The sequence below is a fragment of the Sorex araneus genome, chromosome 8, assembly GCF_027595985.1.
Source record: "Sorex araneus isolate mSorAra2 chromosome 8, mSorAra2.pri, whole genome shotgun sequence".
Taxonomy (NCBI): Eukaryota; Metazoa; Chordata; class Mammalia; order Eulipotyphla; family Soricidae; genus Sorex; species Sorex araneus.
This window is the reverse complement of record NC_073309.1, coordinates 11,586,274-11,613,092: the sequence shown is the minus strand read 5'-3', so window position 1 is coordinate 11,613,092 and position 26,819 is coordinate 11,586,274. Positions and strand designations below refer to the sequence as shown.

The 26,819-nt window shown below is 36.7% G+C and overlaps 1 protein-coding gene across 7 annotated transcripts in view; it reads left to right on the top strand.

Annotated features, from left to right (window-relative positions):
* NFAT5 (nuclear factor of activated T cells 5) overlaps positions 1-26,819 on the top strand; it is a 106,878-nt gene that overhangs the window by 34,459 nt on the left and 45,600 nt on the right. For 5 of the 7 annotated variants that reach the window (XM_055146565.1, XM_055146564.1, XM_055146563.1 and 2 more), the window contains 2 exons: positions 9,288-9,413; positions 23,842-24,400. In XM_055146565.1, the coding sequence (XP_055002540.1) occupies positions 9,288-9,413; positions 23,842-24,400 (685 nt within the window). Of the gene's footprint in view, positions 1-9,287; positions 9,414-23,333; positions 23,396-23,841; positions 24,401-26,819 lie in introns of those variants that run through there. The other 2 variants (XM_004600561.2, XM_055146567.1) reach the window with 2 other exon arrangements.

Below are 26,819 nucleotides of genomic sequence, written 5' to 3'. Positions count from 1 at the left end.
TTTTTTCAGAAAGACTCAAGGACAAAAACATTTTTTGGTGGGGGCTCATGTTCAATTTGCTATTTACTCATAGTAAATTGCTTTTAAATTAATTAATCACTAGAAAAATTAAAATATATTTACCTTATGCTGGACAGTGCATTCTAGATATGTTGAATCTATTATTGCTAGCATTCTCAACTCTACAAGGTAGACAGATGTTACTGACATCTTATATTTGAGATAAAGTAACTTGCACCAAGTCACATGAAAAAATAAGTGATAACTTTAGATTAGTAACTTTCTATTTTAGGTTAGAATAGATTTTTTAGGGGCTGGAGTGATAGCACAGTGGGTAGGGCGTTTGCCTTGCACGAGGCTGACCCAGGTTCGATTCCCAGCATCCCATATGGTCCCCTGAGCACTACCAGGAGTGATTCCTGAGTGCATGAGCCAGGAGTAATCCCTGTGTATCGCCGGGTGTGACCCAAAAAGAAAAAAAAAAAAGAATAGATTTTGTATAAGAAAGCAAAAATAAAGCCCCCAAGCCCAGGGGAGATAGTTCAGATTGCTAGAGCACATGCTTTGCATATGGGAGCCCTTTGTCCCATCCCCAGCACCATATTACCTCCCAGACATTACACCAGGAGTAGTCCTGAGTGCTTCTGGTGTGGCCCCAAAACCAAAATAAGTAAATAAACAGGGCTGGAGACATAGTACAGTGTGTAAGGTACTTGCCTTGCATGCAGGTGACTTGGGTTGATCCCCAGCACCTCTAGGACATTAATTTGAATGATCTGTAAGTACCTCAACTTCTAGCAAAACAAATCTCTTTCCAGATTTATCCCATTTTATTATAAGAAATAGTAGCATTTTCTATTAATATTTTGTAGCTAGAATTCCTGAGCTGCTTTGTCTTCTTTCTACTCCCTAGCCCCCATTCTTCTTGCACTCTTTTTTCTCATCCCGAACAGTTCCTACTATGTGGACGTCCTCTTTGCTGCTTGGGTTCTTACTCCCAATCATGGGCCACCAGGACATTGCTTAGGCACATTCAGGGCTGTACCTGGCATTGTTCAGAGACCTCATGGTGCCCAGGATCTAACCTTGCCTGCTTTGCATGTATGTTCTTTCATAGTTGGGTTTGGAAGCTACATCTGGCAGTTCTTGGACACTACTTCTGACACTATTCAGGAGCAACCCCCAGTAGTGGTCAGCTGGGATTGGCCTCGTGCGAGGCAGCACCTTAACCTCTGTACCAGCTCTGTGGCCCCTATATATTCTATTCATCTTACCTTCTTGGACTCCATCCCGTGTTTGGTTCATCTTCCTGTTCTCCTTGTGTTCTGCCTCTTTGCTTTCAACCCTCCATATATTCTTTACCTTCTTTGAACTCTGCTCATGGTCTCCCCCTTCCCCATATTTTTCTTCATGCTGTTTAAGGGCACCCCTCCTCCAAGTAATCTCTTCTCAACCTTCTAGGCTTATTACATTTCAGCCCCAGGGTCTCCTTACCTTTATTGGGCCTCCTTACCTTACCTTTACCTCAGTTCTTAAAACTCGTTAGAAAAAAAAGTTGATCTAAGATCCTTGAAAATTATAAATGAGCCATATTTATTTGTGTCAAATGAAATTTTTGGAGTGAAAAATGGGACAGACTTAAATCATCTCTTCAGGAAATAATATCAGCTAACAATGTATATAATTCAAAATGTTTAGTGTACTTTATCTTGTGTTTATAATCATTAAATTTATTTAGAAAGGGAATGTTATCTGGTTCAGGCTTTTTGGAAAACAATATGACACTCCTCAAAAAACTAAAAATTGAGCTTCCGTTTAATTCATCAATACCACTCCTGGGAATATACCCTAGAGTGCCAGAATACAATGCAGAAAAACCATCTGCTTTTCTATGTTCATTGCAACACTTCACAATAGCCAGAATCTGGGAACAACCCAAGTACCCAGGTGGGTGAATAAAGAAGCCGTGGTACGTCTACACAATGGAATACTATGCAGTCGTCAGTTGTTAGGAAAAACAAAGCCATGAAATTTGCTTTTACATGGATGGACATAGAAATGAGTCAGAGGGAGAGGACAGACATAGAATAATCACACTCATCTTCAGGATATAAAAAAACATAGTATGAGAATAATAATAAAAGACAATAGAAACGAGGGCAGGAGGACTGGTCTGTGGTAGAAAGCTTGCCCCAAGGATGGGGGTGGGGTGAGGGGGAGTGTAGTTAGGACAAGAAGTGACCACTATGACAATGATTGTTGGAAGTGATCACTCTACTAGACAAAAACTGGGTGTTGAAAGGAGGTAAAGAGATATGCAAGATAACCTTACGGTAACAGTCTTGCAAACCACAATTCTTCAAAACAAAAATTTTTTTAAAAGCAGAAAAGTATCACTATAGAGGCAGGCAGGGGTTGAGGGATGGGAGGGGAAATGGGAAATATATGTTGGTGAAGAGATGGGTCTTGGAACATTGTATGGAACTCAATAATGAACAACTTTGTAACAGTATCTTGCCACAATTCAATAATATGTATTTATTTTAAATATATATGTATTTAATTATTTAGAAAATAATTGTGGAACCAGGAGATAGCAGATTGGAGCAGGTTTTGCAGGAGGCCTGTGTTTGATACTTCACATCGTGCGGTTCTCTTACCTCCTTTCCTCCTGCAACTTCCTCCTCTTCTAGGAGCAACCCTGAGCAACCCCTGAGCTGGACGTAGCTCCTGAGCACTGCCAGTTGACCCAAGCAGTAGCAAAAATTGTCAGGTTTTTAAGTGAAAAATAACTCTAGAAAAGAAAATATGTGCTTTATTTAATCATAGAACTGAAGTTAGTTTTATTCTGCTTTATATTAAATTACCTTAAAACATTACTTTAGGGGAATTATATAGTATAGTACAATCAGGGACAGGGAGATAGCTCCGTGGTCTGGTGTCCGTGCTTTCATATGGGAGTCCTGGATTTCATCCCAACACCACTTGGTCTCCTGAGTATTGTTGGGTATAGCTACCTCCTTCCAGAAACCCAATTTCTTCAGTACAATCAGGGATAAATCATGTGATCAAGTAAATGTGGCAGCAAACTAGTAAATTGACTTAGATGAAAATTTCTTAAAACAGAGCATCTCCAACCAGTTATTCTTGGACTTCGTAAATTTTTAGAAACCAGATATCCAGTAGACCTGCAGCCAGTATGTTTTTCCAATGGAGAAGCCAAGATGATGACTGTCAAGCATGAAGTGTTTTTCACGGAATAAATGCTGCCTGTCTTCAAATGCAGAACTATGTTGGCATAGTGGAGCTGCTAGACATTTTGTTTTAGAATGTTTGACCTGAAACCACAGCCTTGGCATTGACCAGCTTACTGAGAGAATTAATAGAGAGATGCAGAAGCAAGGCACTTCCCAGACTCTATCCCAGGGCATGTTAAAAATCTTAACTTTTATTTTTTTTTCCTCCTATTTTATTTATTGCATTTTTTTTGGCCTTTGAACTCATTTTTATTTTATTTTTTTTTAATTAGTGAATCACCGTGAGGGTACAGTTACAGATTTATACATTTTTGTGCTCATGTTTCCCCCATACAAAGTTCGAGAACCCATCCCTTCACCAGTGCCCATTCTCCACCACCAGTAAACCCAGCGTCCCTCCCACCCTCCCCAGTCCCGTCTCCCCCCACCCCAAACTGCCACTATGGCAGGGTATTCCCTTTCGTTCTCTCTCTCTGAAAAATCTTAACTTTTAGGGGTCCCTAAAGGGTTACTTTGTGTTTAGAGCCTTGTAAAAAAAATCATTTTTGTTTGCTTGGGTGCCACACCTTTTGATGCTCAGGACTTAACTCCTTGGCTCTGCACTCAGGGATAACTCTTAGGTTGGTCTGGAGGACCATATGGGGTGCCAGGGATCCAACCCAGGTCAGCTTCATGCAAGACATGCCCTACCAACTGTACTATCTCTCTGGCCCCTAAAATTCTATTTTTTAAAGGTACATTTAAAGATGTATATTTCAGTGTTTCCAGTATTGGGAACATCTACTATCTGAATAACTAAAATCTGTACTATTAATTAACTTTTTGAAAAATTTAAGCTAAAAGTATTACCACAGATATTTTTGGTTAGCTGCTTGGCAATTGAACAAAATATTATTTATAGAGCTTTCTTCCCATTTATATTGTTCCTTTAACCTGATTTTTCTATTATAAGGTGTAATAGAAAAACTTGATTTTATAATAACAAAACTTGATTTTGTTACCTGAAAATAAATAAGTAGTTTTCAGAAAATTGTAAAGTAGGTTGGCTCTAATAATTTTGGTCTTTGTTTTCTGACCTTAAAGCAATTGAATATTGGGGCAGGAATGATAGTACAGCAGATAGTCCTTGCCAGTTGGCCCTGAGCATTGCAGGTATGGCCTGAATCCCACCCCCATTCCCCTCCCTCCTGAAAGCAATCAAATATTAAATGTTGCCTGTCAGGTCAACAAGGATGAGTTGGGGATAAAAGTTACAAAAATTTTGGAATTTAATGGTACCGGGAGGAGTGAGGAACTGGATGAAACATTGGCAAGAATTAATTTGCTTTTAAGATCTGAAAATTATTTTATTCCACTGTCTCTTTCTTCTCCCCAGTTTCCCTGTGCTATTTCACCAATAAGAAATTCTGTCTAATTTCTTTTTTCATACACTTATTTAATAATTTATGTTAATATTTATCATATTTCACTTGCCCTAGTTTTGTTTTATATGGATACTTACAGTGCACTTAAAATTCATAATGAACTAAAATTCATAACAAACTGTTTAGTTAGTGTGATTATGAGAATTATTAGCAACATCAATAGAAAAGATATATACAATAGAACTATATCAACCAAGGGCCAGAGAGAGAGTACGAGGAAGGGCAGTTACCTTGCTCACAATCCCTAGCACTATGCATGTGGTCTCCCAGACCCCACCAGGAGTGATTCCTGAGCACAGAACCAGGAGTAATCACAGCTGGATGTGGCCCAACCTCCCTGCCCCTGCAAATGATAATATGTTAGCCAGATCCTGGCAGACCAAGGAGAGAATTTCTTTGAAAACAAAAATGAAATCATTTCTAGACTCAAAGAGGAAGAATGGGGTTAGGGAGGCAGCTCAAACGACTGGACCACATGCTTTGCATGGAGTCCTGGATTGGACCCCTAGCACCTCAGGGAGTGACAGACCTTCCCCCCCCCTCCAAGCTCTAATAGGTGTGGCCAGAAAGAAAAAAAGGGAGAATGTGCTTAAGTACTTTGCAAACAAGAGCCTTTTTTGCCAGCCATTTCATTTTTAATAAATTTCACCTTATTCATTCATTGGGCATGTATTTCAACCTTTCATGCTCTGTGATGAATTATGACATCTCTTAGATTTGTTCTCCTTGGACCTGTATCATTTTCGAGTTAAGTATCTTTATTGAAGTTGTTGATGTTGATGTAATCTCTGCACCTTCCAAATTGAACACATATGTTTTGGGGGGTGCTGTTGTTCAGAGTCATTTATTTAATTAATTTTTGTTTATAAAAAAGAGGGACCAGTGGGTGGGGCACTTTCCTCACACATGGCCAACCCACATTTGGTCCCTTCCACCCCATATGGTCCCCTGAGCCCTGCCAGGAGTGAACGAATCCTGAATGCAGAGCCGGGCATAAGCCCTGGACACTTGCTCGCTGTGGCTAAAAGAAAAAAAGAATTTTAAAAGATGAGATATTTTACTGAGTTTAGTAAGAACAGCATTTTTCTGATTTTTAAAAAAGCAAGTTACAACTTGAGTTTTGTCATTATTTTACTTTTCACAAATAGATGTTATATGAAGAGATATTTTTATTTATGAAGTTTTTTAGCAACATTGAGACCCACCTTGCTCCTGAGCAATTTTTGTGTATACTTGTTCTTTCCATTGTCTTTTTTAAAAAAGTTTTACTGATGTATAACATATATAATAAATTTCACCCACACACATGCCCCAGACTTACTTTAGGACTGCTATTTTTGTGGATTCAAAGTCCCAGTGCTCTTATTTAAGAGTTCTTTGACTAGTGAAGATTTTAAAATGCATCATTCCGATATAATTTACCACTAGTTGGCAGTAGTATTAGCAACACAGTAAAAAATGTATTTAGCTACTTTATTTTACAGCTTTCTACCTGTTTGGTTTTATTTTTTGGGCTGTATCCAGCAGTGCTCAGGGATCACTCATATGGCATACTGAGGATTGAACCAAGTCAAGCGCCCTGCTCTCTGTAGCTCTCAGTACCAACTTTTACACTGCTTTAGGAAAGATTGAATGCTTCCATCCACAAGGGTCGATTTAGCTTTGATTTATTGTTATAATTAGAAAAGTAGAGAGCTAGGCTTGGCCAGTAAGATGTTCTTAGTCATTGGAACTAAGTTAACTTTTCCCCCTTGACATATTTTGATATTTCCTTTTTGTTTGGATAAAAATAGGAACTTGAATATGCTTTACTTTTATGTATAACAAACTCTTCAATACTGTAGAAAAAGATAATTGTATTAAAATAAAAAATTGAAAGACCAGAGCAATAGTACAGAAATTAGGGTGTTTGCCTGGCATGCAACTGACCCGTTTTCAATTCCTGGCATCCCGTATGGTCCCCCAATCACCTCCAAGAGTAATTCTTGAGTGCAGAGCCAGGAGTTACCCCTGAGCACCACAGGGTGTGTCCCCAAACCCCAAAATAAATAAAATTTAAAATTGATTGGGCTGGAGAGATGGTACCTGGGTAAGCACCAGCCCAGGTTCAACCCCCAATGCTTTCTAGACCCCCTCCGGCTCTAGTCAGTAGAGAACCCTGAGTACAGAGCTAATAGTAAGACCTGAGCACTGCTGGGTATTGCTCCCAAAACAAATTTTAATAATTAAACATTAAAATGGTAAATGATTGATGATATGGCCTTTAAGGTTTACTTAGTTTCTCCTTACTTTGCATGCATATATTTGAAAGATAGAAATAATTTACTGCAGGCTTTTAGCAATGTTTAACAAGTTGAAAAATTTCAGTCAGGTCTGTTACATTCAGACAGTAAGGAGTTTGAAGATGAAAGTGTCAGGTGTTAGTTAGTAAGGTGTTTTGAGTGGATCCTCCCAAGCAGTGCTTATGAGACCCTCTCCGCACTCGAGCTGATACTCTTTGCCAGCTGGCCTGGACTGTTCCATGCCCAGGGCTGTGCAGTGCGCAGGTGTGGTGAGGCAGAGCTGCTTGGGCCCTGCAGTGCTGGGCGTGAGGCAGGGCCATGAGGTATCGAGAGAACACGGGGGCTTGAGCACATAAGACCTGCTTGTACTTCAGCCCTGTGAGCTATCTCCTCAGCTCAATTGCAGAGTTATTTTCAGAGAAACTTTTAAGTTGATGCTTTGCTGGGATTTAAAATTCATTTAATAGTTCAGTTTCTAATTTTAGCTTTCCATCATTTTTTTTTTCTTACTGATGTCCACATCCAAGTTAAGATACATACTTTCGTGATTGACTGGGAGGCGCAAAGTAGTTAGTAATTTTGTAATCAGCAACTAGAAGTATTGTTATAAGGAATAAAATAATACATGTCTTTCTGGATTTTAGGGTTTTATTTTTTACTTTTTTAAACTTACTAATGTAAATAATAAGGCCCTCAAAATGATATGCTTCTCCATGCAGTTTTAAACCAAAAATTGTTTCAATAAAAGATTGCTGTCTTGTAATTGAAATAAAATATTATGCTCTGATTGACCTTTTGAACTTCCTTTCAACATTGATTCTGCTACCTTTACAGTATATTTTTAAAACTTTTTGTCCAAAAAGTATACAACAATATAAGTGAATTTTTAAATAGTGGATATATATGTGTGTATATATATATATATATATATTTTTTTTTGGCTTTTTGGGTCACATCCAGCGATGCAAAGGGATTACTCCTGGCTCATGCATTCAGGAATTAACTCCTGGCGGTGCTCAGGGGACCATATGGGATGCTGGGAATCGAACCCGGGTCGGCCGCGTGCAAGGCAAACGTCCTACCTGCTGTGCTATCTCACCAGCCCCAAATAGTAGAAATATATTAATGGGGATATTAAAGTATTATAAAATAATTTAGAAATATATATTCTTGGGGACAAAGGCATAGCATAGGAGTTATGGCACTTACTTTGTATATAGCTGTGGCAACCGTGACCCTGATTTAAATCCCTGGCACCATATATGGTTCCTGAAGCACTTCCAAGGGTCATTACTAAGCATCACGAGGTGTAGCCCAAACCCCCCCCCAAAAAAACCCAAGGAAACATGCATATTCTTGTGTCTGTGATAAAGAAGTAATCATAATAGAATGTAGACATTTATGCTTTTAGGCTTATAAGTATGCTTTTGCCTTTCTGGAGTTGGAGATCCCTCTAGGAAGAACTCTTTCCTTGAGTCATGACATTCTATTTTTAGCTTACTTAGGAGGTAAAAACACATTTTGGTAGAGAATAAAATTATTTGCTAAAATGTACTGGGTCAAAACTTAGATTAGTAGCCAGAGAGATAGTACAGGGTCCAGAGAGAAAAGTACAGGGATTAAGATGTTTGCCTTGCACACAGTTCAATTCCTGGCATCACCTATGGTCTCTTGAATACTGATAGGAATGATTCCTGAGTTCATAGACAGGAGCATTCCCTGAGCACCGTCAGGTATGGTCCCTGAACAACAGCAACAACAGCAAAAAAAAAAAAACCAAAGTCCCACACAGTTAGGCAGTGATGTAATTTAAAGCTGATTCCCACTTCTGTACATATCTCATGTAAAGGGCCATTAATTGTGCTCATGGCAGAGGAAAGATATTGAATCATCTTGGATTATTTGACATTTTTCCTATTATGTCATGTCTTACCCATTTAAGAAAAACTTACCAACTTTTCCTAGAGGCTTTCATCTTGAACTTAAGGGATAAAACCAAGAAAGAAAAAGAGCGGAATGAATGGAAAATTCTTTCGGGGTCTGAGCCCAAAGCACAGTGGTTGGAATGCTTGCCTTGCTCCCAGCCAACCCAGATTTGCTCCCTAGCACCCCATATGGAGTGTGACCCAACCCCTCTAGTCTTTTAGTAAAATTATACGACAAAATTATATACTTAATAATTTTCACAACAGTAATTATAGGGATGGAAGTTTTTTAGCTATGTGAATATTTTTCCTTATAAGTAAAAACAATTAATTTTCTTACTCATCTCCCAGATTGTTGACTTTAATATTCTTAAAACATTTTCCTTCTCTCCCTTACAGAATCTGTCTATGATCTTCTCCCAAAGGAGTTACAGTTACCTCCATCTCGAGAAACATCTGTAGCATCAATGAGTCAGACAAGCGGTGGTGAGGCAGGCTCCCCGCCTCCAGCTGTAGTTGCTGCTGGTATGCATTTTATTTACTTTATTAAAGAAAACTAGTATATTACCAAGTCAACATGAACAGTGTTGGCGAAGTTTATATCAAAAGGAGTGTGATTTGAGGGTTTATTTTAGAACTTTTAAAATCTATACTGTTAAAATTTTCTAAATATGATTTTTCTTAAAATTTCATATTTGCATTTCTCTTAGACCTTCTCTGAGAGGGAATCATGTCTTTGAAGATGAGAATGACTTTAAAGCTTGTTTTTTGATTATACATTGAGAAAGGTTAAATACCAGGCTATGGATAGAAAATTGTATTTGAGTCTCTAACAGTTTTTTTTTATTAGTTCAGATAGAAAATATTTTGTATAATTTGGAAAAGGACTCAAGTATCTTTTCTACTTGTAGCATGTTACTATAACCTTTTCTCTCTGTTTAAAAATTTATGACTTTAAAAAATTTACTTGAAAGTAATGGGACTGGAGCGATAGCACAGCGGGTAGGGCGTTTGACTTGCACGCGGCCAACCCGGGTTCGAATCCTACCATCCCATATGGTCCCCTGAGCACCACTAGGAGTAATTCCTGAGTGCAGAGCCAGGAGTGCCCTGTGCATCGCAGGATGTGACCCAAAAAATAAAACAAAACAAAGAAACAAAAATTTAAATTAAAAAAAAAGTAATGGAAGATTTTAATATAATCTTTGTAATATAAATACATTTTCTTATACTCATGAAATAGAAGTACTGTTTGAAATTTATTTTTATTCAACTCTCAAATCACACACTTTACAATTACATAAAATTGGTACAAATTTTTATTTTAAATTAGGTAAAAGATGATAAACTAATAAAAAAGTTGATAAATTACTAAGAATGCTTTCAATAATATTTGCTTTCCCAGCTCCAGTTCTTTTTATAGTTTGCTAAGTTTGTTGGTATTTTAAAAGGGAAAATTACATATATATATATGTATATATATGTTCCAAAGTTTTTTCTGCCCTATTAATGATGCATAATGGCATGTAAAGTATATTAGAGCATTATGATGAAGAAATTCTTTTTATTAAACACAAGTGAAGTAGAGGATTGTCATTTAAATGAAGACTTTGAGTATGCTTCAGATATTTTTCTCCTGTGCACTGACCAGTGTGCCCCTAACCAGTCTTTGCTCTGGGCTGCAGTAGACAGCCTTCCTCGTTGAGCTTAGGGCAGTTTTAAATATATCAAAGAACCTTAACCTGCCCTGCTCCCTATTCATGTATTGTCAGATATTTTATTGGAGAGTCTGTGGATTTAATTGTGGACATTTATTAATAATTGGCAACGTGACTGTTTTCACTTTGTATCCACTGGATTCCAAAATGTCCCTGAACAATTTTTCTGAAATTTAAAGTTTTAAGTCTAGTTTTAAAATTATATAGAATCATAGATGTTAATTTTAAAGACTTTAATAAAATACTTTACTTTAAATCCACAGGTAGAAATTGACTTTGTATTTTGGAATTGGTTTTTAAAGATATCTTGAATTTGAATAGAACTAAAAGTCTGTTTCTTCTGTGCTGTGTAGCATCTGTTGACAGTAGATCCAGTCCTTTTACAAGCTGAAAGAATATTAGCTAATGGAGCTGGAGTGATAGCACAGCCGGTAGGGTGTTTGCCTTGCACGCGGCCAACCCAGGTTCAATTCCCAGCATCCCATATGGTCCCCTGAGCACTGCCACAAGTAATTCCTGAATGCAGAGCACCAGGAGTAACCCTGGAGCATTGCTGGGTGTGACCCAAAAAGTAAAAAAACAAACAAGAAAGAATGTTAGCTAGGTTTGAGAAAAGAATGCTTCCTTTTAAATAGTACTAAATTCAATTTCAAAAGTGTTATAAATATTGAAAGTGTATAAATTAGTCACCTATATTGATTTTCCATATATTTGAGAAAATTAGCTTCAGATAAATTAGTTTGTCTGGTATAAGTTGAAAATGATAAAAAAACAAAAAAATGACCAAAGAAAGTAGTTTGAAGTAAAAGAATCTTATCTTAGATCCAGAAGTTACTGATACTGTGAACATGGTGAAGAGAATAGAGGTAGCCTTCAGTTTTCTAATAGTACAGAAAGACTATATGATCTAAAACCAATTCATTTGTAACTTTAAACATAAGTTTACATTTAATAATATTGCACTTAGCAACCAGTAGCCTTATTCTCAAATTATAGTATTATAGGTATCTTTGTCATATTCCATATGGACAAGAGAATTTAACAGAATAATTATTGTAGGGAGATGAGTTAGTGTGTAACAATAAGGTTGCTTTTTATTTGATACTACTATCCTCTGTGACATATTGTCAAGGAGAGGTAGTTGTAGTTAAATAACCAGTCAGTGTTTCCTGGTCAGAAGGGCAAGGACAGGACTTAATAGTACCAGTGGGTAGGGCACTAGCCTTGCACGCAGCAGATTTGACCCTGGCACCCCAAATGGTCCCTCAAGCCCTGCCTGGAGTAAACCCTGAGTGCATAGCCAGGAGTAGGCAATGAGCACTTTTGGGTATGTCCCCCCCAAAAAAAGCAAGCAAAAAGACTGGATGTCTGGGGAAAGACAAATTAATTTAGACTTCTGAGAGATTTTTTTTAATCTATAGCATTTGCTGTTTAAATATGAAATGGTTAAAAATGATGACTCTTGACATAGTTAATTCTTCAGAGTTTTGAAGGAGCAGGATTGGCTGCTATCAGGTATGAGGGCCTGATGGAAACAGACTTCTAGTTCTGCTATAAAGGTTTGTGTTTCACAAATTCTAAATCAATTTAAAATTTAGAAACTGGGCATATAGGTCTTCATGTACATTCTTTATTATTTAATTGTTAAAAATGTATTTCTTAGATTCACCAATCTAGATTTTTTTCCCTTTTACATACTACTGAGAAAGTGAGTAAACATGATGCTGCTAATCCATAATCCAGAATATTGGATAAAAGAGTGTCTCTCAAACCTTTTTCTGCCTCTAATACTACTCACAATTCACATATTCTCATCAGTAGCATCTTTTTATTGGTAAGTTATGGGGGTGGGTTGGGGGGAGGACGTATTTCTACACAACTTCTCTTTCCATGGAGCCAAGTATCAAAATCTGCAAGCTGCAATTGAAATTCACCCATCTGAAATTTGTATTCCTCCCCATTTTAAAAAAAGACTTCTATTTTTGTCTTATAAGTAAGGTAGCTATGAGCTTGAGGTTCAGTATGTAAATGAATAAAGGTTTTAGAAATAGAGACTTTTCTCTCAGTAGTTTAGACAAACCATTTTCACAACACCAAAAACTACCCAAATGAATTGATGGTATTGTTTTTGCAAAATGCGGGGTTTTTGTGATCATATTCTTTTAAATATAAAATCATGCTTAAAAGTTAGCATTTGTTAAATCTGAGCATGGGTATATGGGTTTTAGTTTTAAATATTAAATATATATATTTTTTAAATACCAAGTTGGGGGCCAGAGAGATATGATATACAGGGTTAAGGTGTTTGCCTTGCAATTTCAATCCCCAGCATTGCATATGGTACCCTGAGCATTGCCACATATCGTCCCCAAACAGACATACAAATAAAACACACAGCAGGTAGGGACCAAGGAGATGTTTTCAAGTGTCCAGCACAGGCATTCCAGGACCCTGAGTTTGATCCCCAGCATCACCTGCCCCAGCACTACTGGGTGTGACCCTGGTGATCTCTTGAGTACCACAAGGCTCAAGTATTTTCAGAAGTGGCCTCTATAAAAATAGTTTTAAAGGATAACCATATGATAGATTCTTTAAAATGTAGAAAGTGACAGAAGATGCTGGAGTGATAAGAGTACAGGGTTTAAGGTGCCTGACTACCTGTGGGCAACCTCAGTTTGATCTCCAGCATCCCATAATCTGCTAGCATTGCTGGGTGTACATAGCTGGGAGTTAGCTCCAAGCAAGACTAGGAGTGCACCCCTCAAGAAATAAAAACCAACCCCCACTCCCAAAAAGAGTAACAAAAATTGTAGAGTATATCAGATAAATGATGAATCTACCTCTGGCATAAGTGCATTAATTTTATTTTTAAATGCATGTATATGTTCATTGGCTGTACTTAATTTAGTCCACCGTGGCAACATTAACTCATCCCTCCCTCCCCCTCCCCTCAGTATTACTGTCAATAAAAATAAATTATTGACTTTTGGGGGAACCAGAGCAACTATTGCTGTACAGTAGGTAGGGTGCTTGCGTTGCACGCAGCCAACCTGAATTTGATTTCAGGCATCCCATATAGTCCCCCAAGCCCCACCAGTAGTGATCCCTGAGTGAAGAGCCAGGAGTAAGCCCTGAGAAGCACCATGTGTGGCACAAATTTATGACAAAAAGTAAATTAGGGGCAGAGAAATGGTAGAGGTTAAGGCATCCCTTGGTCCCCCTTGTCTTGCATCCCACTGGTCCCAGCCTGAGTCCCCAGTATCACATATGGTTCAGCAGGCACAGCCAGGAGTCAGTTGCTCCCTAGCACAGAACCAGAAACTCTGGTGTGTGGCCTCTGGGTGTGGCCATTCCCTATAATAATGAATAATAAAATAATTAAAAATGAATGATGAAAAAGCACCTCTAAGTCTAGCACACTCCCTCTTTATATGCATTAGAGATTTATTTATTTCTACTTATTCCATGTATGAAATCTAACAAGATTCCCGTAGGCTTTGGGAATCACAAAGTCTTAATTTGTATCTGATCATTGTATCATTTCTATCATGAAACATAGGTCCCAAACTTGATTCTCTTCAGAAAAAAAAAATTACTCAGTACCTTCTTTAAATGAACAGAAAGCATCCCTATTACACTATGGTTACTATTGCCCACTGGATCATTCCAACCTCTTTCCCATGGGGGTGGTTTTTGGAAGCACTGATGTTAGATACAAACCTGTGAAAGTCATAAAAATTTCTAATAGTCTTTTAACTATACAATTATATCAACTTTTAAGATTATTATGAAGATAAATATTTAAAATGCTTAATGTTAATTGACAGTTTGCCATCATCAGTAAACATTGACCTCCCTCCCACATATGTTTTTTTCTAAGTTAGTAAGATTTAAAAATAGATTTTACCAGCCTGGAAAGATCATCCAGCACTCACCCAACCTCCATTCGATCATTGACACCACGTGTGGTCTCCCAAGCACAGCCAGGAATGGCCCATGAGCACAGAGCCAAGAATAAGCCCTAAGCACTGCTAGGTATGCCCCCCAAAAAAGATCTTACTTTGGGGGCAGGGAAATAGCTCAGAAGTCAGGGGCATGTGCAGTGCATGCACAGGACCCAAGTTTGATCCCCGACACTCTAGATGTAGCTACTCAGGCCATAGTATTGAGTAGTCTGGCCGGTTGACTGAGTTGTCAAAGCTGTCCCACAGCACCCTGAGCTCTGCACAAGAAGCCTATCCCCCTCTAAAATAAGATCACATAGCTCTGACATTTACCACAAAAGACGGGGCTGGAGTGATAGGACAGCGGCTAGGGCATTTGCCTTGCATACAGCCGACCCAGGTTTGATTTCCAGCATCCCATATGGTCCCCTTACCACTTCGAGAAGTAATTCCTGAGTGCAGAGCCAGAAGTAACCCCTGCATCGACATGTGTGACCCAAAAAGAAAATAAAAAAAAGACATTTATAGAAAAGTTTGGGCTGGAAAAATAATTCAGTGGACATGTTTTGCATACAGGAGGCCTGGGTTCATTCCCTGGCTCTGGATGGTCTTTCCAGCACCTTCAGGACCAACTCCAACATTGGGAACTGGACTTAGCTCCTGGGCCCTGCCAGGTATAACTCAGAAATAAAAACAATAAATTTTAGATTTTTTTCACAAAGTTGATTATTTTATCTTACTTTGAAGTTCAGTCAGGGTACAGCTATACCTGAGCCATGGGGTTCACTTTCTCTCACTAGGAACACGTTGGAGAATTGTAGGGAAAGTTCAGTGAGCTGAGCACATGATTTATATGTGGGAGGCTCAGCTCATCCCTGGCACCTCATGTTCCCCAAGCACCATCAGCTTCACCCCTCGGCAGAGAGCTGTGAGTATCCCCTAAGCACTGCCAAGTACTGCCTAGAAACAAAACAAAATAAATAACCGAGATTGATATTAGGTGGGTAGGGTGCTTGCCTTGCATGCATCCCATATGGTCTACCAAGCCTGCCAGAAGAGATCCTTGAGCACAGAACCAGGAGTAGACACTTCTGTGTGATCCAGAAACCAAACCAACCAAACAAAAAAAGCCACTGGATGATTTTGCAGTACTGATTGTTTAAAAGTTCTCCCTTGGACTGGTGAAATAGCTCAAAAGACTGAGCGCATGCTTTAAATGCAGGAGCCTGGGGTTCAATCCCTAATACCTCATGAGCCCTTGAGCAACACCATGGATGGCCCTAAAACAAAAAAGACCTTTTAGATTTCTCACTTTTTTTTTTTAAAAAAGAGGAAGTGATAAAAATGTTGATCAATTGTCAAAACTTTTAGTAGAGCAATTATAGCTTTTTTTTTATTTTTCCACCTAGCTCATATTGTTCACAATTTGGTCTAATATACACTTTAGTCCAGGCCCAGTGTAGAACCCAATTAAATTAGAAGATTGTAATGATACAGATGAGTCTTTGAGGAATAGTTGTCTTCATTTTTAACATGAACTTCCTGCAGTCTTTATAGTGTAATACATATAGTTATCAGCGAGTATAATGATTCCTTTTCTATGTTTAAATTATTTGGGGTAGAATGTTCTTTCTGGACTTAAGTTTCTTTACCAAGTATCAATCAGTGATACCACAGTAGTACTTAAAACACTATAGAAACCATCTTTCTCCTCCAGTAGAAAAAGTTTTTAAAACAAAATTTTATCATGCTTACCTAGTGCTTACTCTGGGTTGAATAGAACAACAGCTATATTAAAACATTGCTTAGAATTAAGTGGTTTTGTTTTTCAGTAGACATTTTTAAATATTCTGTGAATATATTACGCTTACAAGGTAAATAATTTTAAGAGAATTCTTATGAAAATTGGGAAAGTTACTATTGTGTTTTGCAATAACTGGCATTTTGGAAGACTAAAAAATAGTCTTCAGTATATCAGTAACAAACTTTTCAGCTCCAGCAATGGTTGTAGCTGTTGTGTTTTTATTTGGTTTTGATTTTTATGTGATACCCAGAGATACTCAGGGCCTACTCCTGGACCTGCACTCAGAAATCACTACTGGCATGCTTGGGGTACCATAGTGGGTGCCAGAGATGAAACCCTCATTAGCCAGGTGCAAGGCAAATGCCCTACCTCTGTACTATCACTCCAACCCCCGAACTGTTGTTTTTTAAAATAAAGCTTCTAGGACCAGACATTGTGTGCACATATCATTTATAACTTGTAAAGTATAAAGGTTTCAAAAAATCCTTTTATGAAGCATTTGAAATTAAACAATTCTTTTACCTTTAAAGAACAGATAGATTTTTACTGCTTGAGTTTGTCAGTCAGCTCATAGTCTCTTGTACTCTTTAAAAGAGCTTGGAGCAGAGCATACCCTAAAAATGCTGTCTGAGCGAAAGCATTCTGGTTTATGGATTAGATTGCATTGTTAATGGGAGAATTGGTGAATATGAATTAACAAATATTTTGGATAAGAAATTTTCCCACATTAATTTATTTAGGTGTTTATAGTTTTAATTTTTTAAATTGTTTTAGAACCTAGCATGTAAACTTATATTGGGTGGGGAAAATATAGATGGGAAATTGAAACTGTTTTAAACATGTGGATGAAATGATCACTCCTACGATTTTTGAAGTTTTGTGGTTTTATAAAGTAATCTGGATTGCTTATTTTATGTGCTGGGATGCTAGCTGTTTTTTCTATTAATGCACTTAACTTGCATTCTAGCTTCGCCATTCAAAGACAGGCCTCGTGTGGTGGGTTGTGTGACAGTGTCTGTCAGTAGTGAAGACAAATAGTACCAGAGATACTTTCCCCATCCAGTCTCACCCAGGGGATAGGTCGGTCTTGTTTCAGACTTCTTTATAAGTCTATTTTTCCTTTTCTTTCTTTCTTCCTTCCTTTATTTTTCTTTGTTTCTAAATAGTGGATTGATACTGATTAAAACTAAACATTTTGTAAAGTTTTAAACTTTACATAAATATTATAAGAAGAAGAAGAAGAAAAGTAGAAAACGAAGGTTGGCATGTAAGGTGTTGACCAAGCAGGTTTGCAGCCACTTTGTGTCTTCTAGATGTTCCCAGTCCCATGGCAACAAGAATGTTGTCCATAATTGCTGGGTTTTTTTCTCTAAATATCTCTTCTTCCATCTTAAAGTATGTCCTTATGTTTGATGACTTTTATCAGGCAAGATGTTTAGATTGAAATTATTGTTACCAACAAGAAAAAAAAAAGAAAAGAAAAACATGAAAAGAATAACTATGGTGTTTCAGACCAGAAATTGTTTCCAAATATCCTATGTTGTTTTTATTATAATTTTCTGAAGAGCCAACAGCTACCCCTTCTCCGTTCCACTATTGGTTCACTTAATACACTTGAAAATTTAATGTATTTATGGTTTTTAAAGTAGACTTAACAGATATTACAGTAATGTTAAAAATGTATAATTTTTTGAGTATATTTAAATGCCAGGAATCACACCCTTTTTTTTTATTTTTGAAAGTTAAATATCATGATTTGTCACATTTTACATCGATTTTTTTTGAGAACTTTAAAGAACGTTTCTAATTCCAAAGTTTTCTATAAGAAGAAAAGTATAAATTAATATCTCCTTATGGTATCTTAAACACTAAAATAAAATGGTAGTTTAAAAAACATCTAATAGGGGCTGAAGAGAATAGTACAAGCTACTTTTCTTGAGTGCAGCTGTAATGGATGTGATCCTGGTTCAAATCTTTGGCCCCTCATATGGTTCTCTGTGCATCACCAGGGGTCACTGTTGAGCATAGAGACAGGAACAGTCCCTGAACACTACTGGTGTGGCCCACTCCAACCCCATATAACAAGTAGTTGGTGTGTGTTCTTAATTTCAAAATGTAGTCTAAGCGTAGAGTACATAAAACCTACATGAGTTTCTGTATATGATACCTTTTAAAATCTATTTTATGTATATGGTGCTTGGTTTCAAACCCATGTTTCATACACATGCAAGGCACAGAGTTTACTATTAATACATCCCCAGCCTTAAAATACGTTTTCACGTAAAGTTATTAACACTTGCAAATTCTGGAGTATTTATGTAGCTGTTATGTTATCTGCATTCTTTTTATCCTAGCTAGTTGGAATAGTCTTAGTGAAACTTCATTATTTCATCTAGTCTTAAAAGTGGCCATGCATCTCTGTGTGTATATACATTATGTACATATATAATATATTTACACACATATATATATATGTATCCACACACATACAATTTAAGTTCCTTTTTATTACTGGCATTTGGTATAATTGGCTATGCTAATAATGTTAATATATGATTTACATATAAAGTAAATGTTCCCTCCTTTTTCTTACAAATTTTTGTATTAACATTTTAAGATTATATATTTATATTAATAAATTGTAGAAATGGCTTTTATGTCCAATTCCCTTTGGTTTACTGAACTTATTCAGGTCACAGAAAATGCTACAGAAGAATAAAAGTCATGGCCAAAGAGGTGGTATTGGCATAAGACACTTGTCTTGCATGTGACCAACCTTGGTTTGAACCCTGAGCTCTTATATTGGTTTCCCAGCTCCTCTAGCTGTGCCCACCCCACCAAAACTGTAATAGACAAAGAAAAATAAAGTCTTCTAGGCTTAAAGATAATATTTTCATTAAAATTTTTATCACATGGGGCTGGAGTGATAGCACAGTGGGTAGGGCATTTGCCTTGCACGTGGCCGACCAGGTTCAATTCCCAGCATCCCATATGGTCCCCTGAGCAGTGCCAGGGGTAATTCCTGAGTGCAGAGCCAGGAGTGACCCCTGTGCATCGCTGGGTGTGACCCAAAAAGCAAAAAAAAAAAAATTTTATCACATGTTATTTCAGTGAGATAATATTAAGAAGAAAATGAGAAAAAATATCCAACTTTATAAAGGATTGGTTCCTAAATTTTTGACAGATAAAGTTTTTGACTCAATTTTTGACACACTCAAAGAAAGGGGAAGGGGGGCCAGGGGATAGTACAGCAGGGAAGGTGTTTGCCTTGTATGTGACTGACCTGGGTTCGATCCCCAGCATCATCCCATATGGTCCCCCGAGCACCACAAGGAGTAATTCCTGAGTGCAGAGGCACGAATAACTCCTGAGCATCACTGGTGTGACTCAAGAAGCAAAAAATGGAGGGGAGGTAGTTTATATATTTCATTCACAAGAACTTAAATATTGAGGTCAAAGAGATAGCACAGTGGGTAAAGCACACGCCTTGTTTGCAACTCAAATGATAGAAATATATCATGGCTATTCTGCTCAGAGAGCCAGTAAAAGCTGTTGTTCAAACTTTAGTTCTAAATAAATTTCTGGGTTTTATCTCCTGCACCCCATATTGTCCCCGGAGCCCACCAGTAGTGATCCCAGAGTGCAGGCCCTGAGTGCAGGATTAAGTCCCAAGCACAGCAGGTGTGGCACAAAAGACAAAAAAGAGAGAGAGAACTTAAATATTTCAAGTGTAGTTTCAACTATATGGAGCAATAGCACAGCAGGTAGGGCATTTGCCTTGCATGCCACTGACCCGGGTTCGATTCCCAGCACCCCATATAGTCCCCTGAGCACTGCCAGGGGTAATTCCTGAGTGCAGAGCTAGGAGTAACTTCTGAGCATCGCCGGGTGTGATCCAAAAAGCAAAAAATAATAATAATAATAAATAAATAAAGTATAGATAAAGCAATACGCATCAGCATTGTCCTTTCATACAATGTGAGTTAAACTATTTTGTTCATACTAAAGGACACACTGAATGGTCTGAATGGTCTTTGGAGCAACATTGTGTATAGCCCTGGAGCCTCTCAAGTACCTAGAGTGGTCTTAGTAGTCCCTGGCGTGAAGGGCCCTAGCAGTGTTACATCCTTGGACTCTTAACAGTGAACTGTCCAGCCTGTTTCAACCCCTGTGCTCCCTGAGCACTGCTTGGGAGATCCCTTCCTCTACAAAAAGTATTATTCATAATAAGGGGCCCACATTCCTTTTATTCTATTTTACCATACTGTTAATGATAGTATCATGCATACGTCATCCCAGCACCTCACCCACCACCAGAGTGTCCTGTCCTGTTCCCTCCAACAGTGTCCCCAAGGAAGTGTAACAACTTTATAAAAGATTTTATGTTCCATTCTCATCACCAACAGAGCACAGTGATAATCTTGGAAACAATCATATAGTTTTAAAAAACTGCCTCAGGGGCTGGAGCAATAGCACAGCAGGTAGGGCATCTGCCTTGCACGCGGTCGACCCGGGTTCGATTCCCAGCATCCCATATGGTCCCCTGAGCACTGCCAGGGGTGATTCCTGAGTGCAGAGCCAGGAGTAACCCCTGTGCATCGCTGGGTGTGACCCAAAAAGCAAAACCAAAAAAAAAAAATTGCCTCAGTTGTTACAGTCTTAAAATGAATAGAATCTTTGTAATTCAGGATCAAACTGAGGTAGACTTTTTAAAGTAATGTTTTTATTAAAAGATGCTGGCTGCTGTCTTCTGACAGTTTGCTTTCAGTTTTATAGTTTTGTGCTAATGAACCTTTTTATTTAATACAGGAAACTTCAGGTAAAATACAAAATTTTTATGTTAAGTATCCAAGGAAAATGTGTAGTATATTTTAATTTATGTAGGGTATGAGATCACAGCTTGGCATACCTGTCCCAGAACAAACATTTTAGTATGATTATATCAGTTGGGTTTATATCCAGGAATGTTTTGATGAGATTTGAAAGATAAGATTATATACAGCTCAGCAAAGAGCAATGTGAGGTTAAATCTTCCATTTAAATTTATACGTGCCACATACCTTGATTTTGAGTTCATGATTGTTTTTCACTTGTACTTACCATCTGTCATGGACAGGGATCCCTGAGATGTTCATATTCTGCATTCTCATGTGCATGTTACTTAGATTTAAAATGGGTGGGTGGGAGAAAGGAGTCATAATAGAAATACAAGTTCACAGCATTAATGCTGCATGCTTTATGTGTTATACTGCAAATATTACATGCTGCATACTTGTATTTCTCTGAAAATAAAGCATATAGGCTCATACAAACCAAAAACAATTAGGTTTATTTTTGCCAATAGTTGGAACAGATGGAGGAATGTTACACTCTTTCTTTAATTTTTAAAATAAACTATATAATGTTTTAAGAAAAAAGGAAAAAAATCTTTATATTTAAACCCAAAGTGGCTACAAATCAGCTCCTAAACTGTCACTGACATTAGCATATAGATTTTATAGTTTTTACAAATCTTTAAAAAGATTGATTTACAAAAAAACATTGCTTTAATGCATGAGACAAAATTGATAAATTTTTCTTTAAATTGGAATGCAGTTTAAAGTGACTGAATTTTCCAATTTCAGTTACTGCATTTGACAAGGATACAAAATGGAAAATGGAACTGGTATCATCTAATTGTTCTAGGCTCTCACTTAACGGTAGTTGGGAAAAATCTTTCCATGTGGTACTATATAGGTTATATTATTGAAAGCTAATATTAATTACTATTCTCTTCAGCTTTGACTGCAATGAAAAATTATGGATGAATTAAATTCTTTCAAGTGATTTGAGTGTTTTGGTACATGTTTTCATTTTTAAAATAGATCTTTGGGGACCGGAGAGATAGTGCAGGGGGTAAGGAGCTTGCCTTGCACGTGGCCGCCCTGGGTTCGATCCCCAGCACCCGCCAGGAGTGATCCCTGAGCTCAGAGCCTGGAGTAAGCCCTGAGCACTGCCGGGTATGGCCCAAAAACCCAATCAATAAATTCTTAGCTTTTTATTACCTAAACATTGGCATTCTTATATTTTATTCTTTATATTATTGCTATGAATGTTGCAGTTCCTGTTACTGCACATCACAGCTTTAAGTTTTATCAGGCCACTTTAAAACAGTGGCATACTTAGTTATAGGTAAAGTTAATTTTAGATTTAAGCATGTTTTTCAGTTGTCTGTCACATGTTATCTGTTTTTATTTTTATATGTGTATGATTATAAATGTTTTTATATCTTACACAAGAGAAAGTAGTTTTTATAAAATTTTAGGGCTGACAGCTTCCAACCTTAACAGTACTAGTATGCCTCTGAGCTTGCATTGTTAAGGTTAAAGTAGTATTTTCAGTGAGCTGTTCTGCCAGTTGCCTTACATTTTGAAAAAGATCTACTTAAATCTTTTTTGTTGTTTTTCAACAGAATAAACAAATGGTTTTCTAGAAACTAATTTTAGTAATCTCCAGAATTTTTTGTTGTTGTTAGACTTAGCTAATGAATTTATTATTACTCACATTAGAAAATTCCTTTACTATTTAACATCAGACAGATGTTAAAAAGTTATGAAATGGACAGTGGTAATCAATTACTAAATGTTTTATCAACTATTTATAAAAGAAATCCATCCAGTAATTGACCTTTACTCTGCATTTTAGTCTACTATAAAAGATGGATTTATTTATTTTAGAGATTATAGTTTTGAATTGCCACTTCCAATTTCTGGAGACCCTCAATGATTAACTTGTTTTCTACAGCCCAGCATGTTCCAAATCAAACCTTTCCCACTCTCATTCCTCTAGATTTTATAGCAATCATACTGATGGTACCAGTTCCATTTTACCTCCAATTCAGTTGATTTTATTTTTTTCCTATTTATTTCTCATTTTATAATTGATATCTGGAATAATCAGCAGCTCTTTTCTCATTTATTTTCTCATATTTTTATTCCAGGATTTGCCTCTGAAGCAGGGAGTGTCTGCATTAAAAATGACCTGTAGTTCTCTGCTTCATAGGTTAGAAACTTATTTTAATATTTTGTGGCTAAGCACAGTCCCACTTTTCAAATTCTATGATGAATTATTTAATTGGCATTGAATGTGGACCACAAGCATATATTTTATATTGGGGTTTTCTTTATTATTTACAATGATTAAAATTCAACAGAACATCTGGCTGAGGCAATAAAAGCTTTACTCTTGCTTTACAGCTTAAAATATTAAATTAGATTTTAAAAAATTTATCAATTATAACGAGTAAAATAATGCTATTTGGACATTTTAAAAATTGCATTTCTTAGGCCTTGTATTGCTTGAAGCGTTAATATCTAAAACATGACCAAATTCCAACTATTCATTTTGGGGAAAAACAATCAGTTCACAAATCACATTTTCAATGGGACTGCTAGCCAGTATAGGTAAAAACATGTATAGTGTATTTACTCTTAAATTGTACACTGCAGATGCTTCTTCAGCTCCCTCCTCTTCCTCCATGGGCGGTGCTTGCAGCTCCTTTACCACCTCTTCCAGCCCTACCATTTATTCTACCTCAGTCACCGACAGCAAGGCTATGCAAGTGGAGAGCTGCTCCTCAGCCTTGGGGGTAAGTAACAGAGGGGTAAGTGACAAGCAGTTAACCAGTAACACAGTTCAGCAGCATCCATCAACACCGAAGAGGCACACAGTCTTGTACATCTCACCACCACCTGAGGACTTGCTGGATAACAGTCGGATGTCCTGCCAGGATGAGGGGTGTGGATTGGAATCTGAGCAGAGCTGCAGTATGTGGATGGAGGATTCCCCCTCCAACTTCAGTAACATGAGCACCAGTTCCTACAATGATAACACTGAGGTACCTCGTAAATCACGAAAACGAAATCCAAAGCAGAGGCCGGGGGTCAAACGACGAGATTGTGAAGAATCTAATATGGATATATTTGATGCCGACAGTGCCAAAGCACCTCACTATGTGCTTTCTCAGCTTACCACGGACAACAAAGGCAACTCAAAAGCAGGAAATGGGTTGGTATTCACCTTTTTTTAAAGTTCTATCACCATTATGCAAAAAAAAAAAAAATCATTCCCCACTTTCCTTAATTACTCTGCTCGTTCTCATATAAAGCAAAGATACTAATTTTGTCACTGAAATACATGAAAAATTTAAATCACCAAGTTTCACTCTAGAAAAGCTATTAATAGGATTTAGCAACAGGTCTTATTTTATCAATATTAAGTATAGGAAAAAGTCTGTTTGAAGTAACATATTTCAGATGGATTAATACTGTTAAAGGATTTAAAAGACTCTTAGTCATAGAAATAGTACCATTACACATCTGTAGTTCAAACAACTCGTTTTCACAAGGCCTAGTTTATTTCTTTCATGCTGTCTCCCCATAGAACTCAGTTTATGTTTGTTTCTGTGAGGATTTTAGGCTTTCTTTTATTTATCTTTGTTGGAAACAAGATACACTAAATCTAAATGTTAGTTATCAACATTTAGATTTGTGTACTTTAAGATTCAAGATTATTTGCCCTAATGTGTAAATTCATATTTTAAAGTCACTAATATTTTTGTGATTCTGGGTTATTTATTCGAAGGTGATAGAACAGGACCTTAGTACATGTTTGAGTTTTCTTTCACTCCGCAAATTCATTCACCATTCACTAAATATATTTCAGACTATTCTTTGACATATAGAATTCTATCACCTATTTTAATTTTTCAGTTTCTTCAGTACTTTCATTCGAATACTTAATGGCTAGACTTTTTGACTAGATTCACTGGATTTGAGAGATATTTTTTTTGGAGACAAGGTATGGCCCTTTAGTTTGCTCATAATCATCTACACTTTCAAACTGCCCCAAAGTGAAAGAAAAACTATTGGTTTACTACTTGATGACATCATTGATAATTTTTTAAAATATTGACTAATAGATCGTTATAAAGATATACAGATATCTTTAGCTACTTTCTCAGTATATTTTTAAAGCAGTAGCTGCCATTATTCGATAGTGTTTTCTTCTGTGCTCTCACTTAAAAAATCTTTGGGGTTACATATACACACGCTTTTTTTTTTTTTGGTGGTGGTTCTGGGGATCGAACCCAGGTCTCACGCATGCAAAGCAAGTGCTTTGTTACTGAGCCATATCCTCAGCAGGAGTGATATATTTAAATTAAAATGCACATTAAATGTTCTTTACTTTTAGAAAATTCGGATTAACAAATGAATCTAAAAGGAAATATTAAAATGATACATTCTAGAACATAATATTTATAGATTATTATAGAATAAGACTCTTAAACATAATAGCACAGATCTATGAGGTTTATATTTATCATCAGATACTGGTATATCTTTATTTGGGCAATAATGAAGGCTTTTTTTTTTTTTAAGTTCCAGGCGAGATTTTAATTTTTATACTGAAATAAATGTTAAGTTTCAAATGAAGGATAAGATTTTGACTTAAGAGATAGTCAACACACATGATTTTCAGTTGCTATTAAAGAGATAACTTGACCTACATCTTTTCTGCTTCTACTTTTGTATGATAGATATATCTTAGAAATGATTTGAGGTTACCCAGGGAAAGTATAATAATATTTGTCAAGACAAAAATCTCTCATGAAATAATTCATGGAACAGAAACTCATCAAGCAGCAGAAGAAATGTCCAGCTTCTTAGGTAATGGAAAAATATTTGACACTGGCATATATGGAAATGATGGAAGCTTAAAATTTGAATTTATAAAATGATATCAATAAAAAAGATAAAACCATTATAAATATATAGAAAAGTAGTCCTTTGAAAATAAGAGGCTCTCAAATAAAAATTACGTTCTTCAATGAGAAAGATATTAGAAGTGAAAGAAATTTAGAAATGTTTTGAAAGACAAAGTATATTGCCTCAGCTGTAATGTACCTTACATTTGCAGTTATATATTGCTAAATATTTTTTGAATGTGCTCTCAAATATGTTGCTACAACAGTTTATTGAGCTTCATTATGAAAATAGCATTTTGTATTATAAAATATTATATAACATTTCAATTTATTAAGAAAGTTAACCATGTTTTTAAAGACTGTTAGTGATTTAGACATTCCAGTCCATGTCATTTTAAAATTTTTCAACTGTCTCAAGAATTAGTAGCACTGTTTTTTTCTAGATAGTCTAAAAATGAAAAGATGATGTCATCTGGATGTGAAACCTACTTTAGGTATTTTGTAGTAAAAATTGTTTTTGTGACATAGAAAACCTAAAGCAGGACAGAGAAAATAGAAATATTTGAATACTTCTAAATAGAATATACCAAGAGTGGTTTGCTGTATAGATACCATTTAGAAGTAAAATCCCATGTGCTAATCGACTTCTTTTTTAAATTTTTTTTTCTTTTTGTTCTTTGGGCCACACCTGGCAGTGCTCAGCCTGGCTGGGTGCTCTGG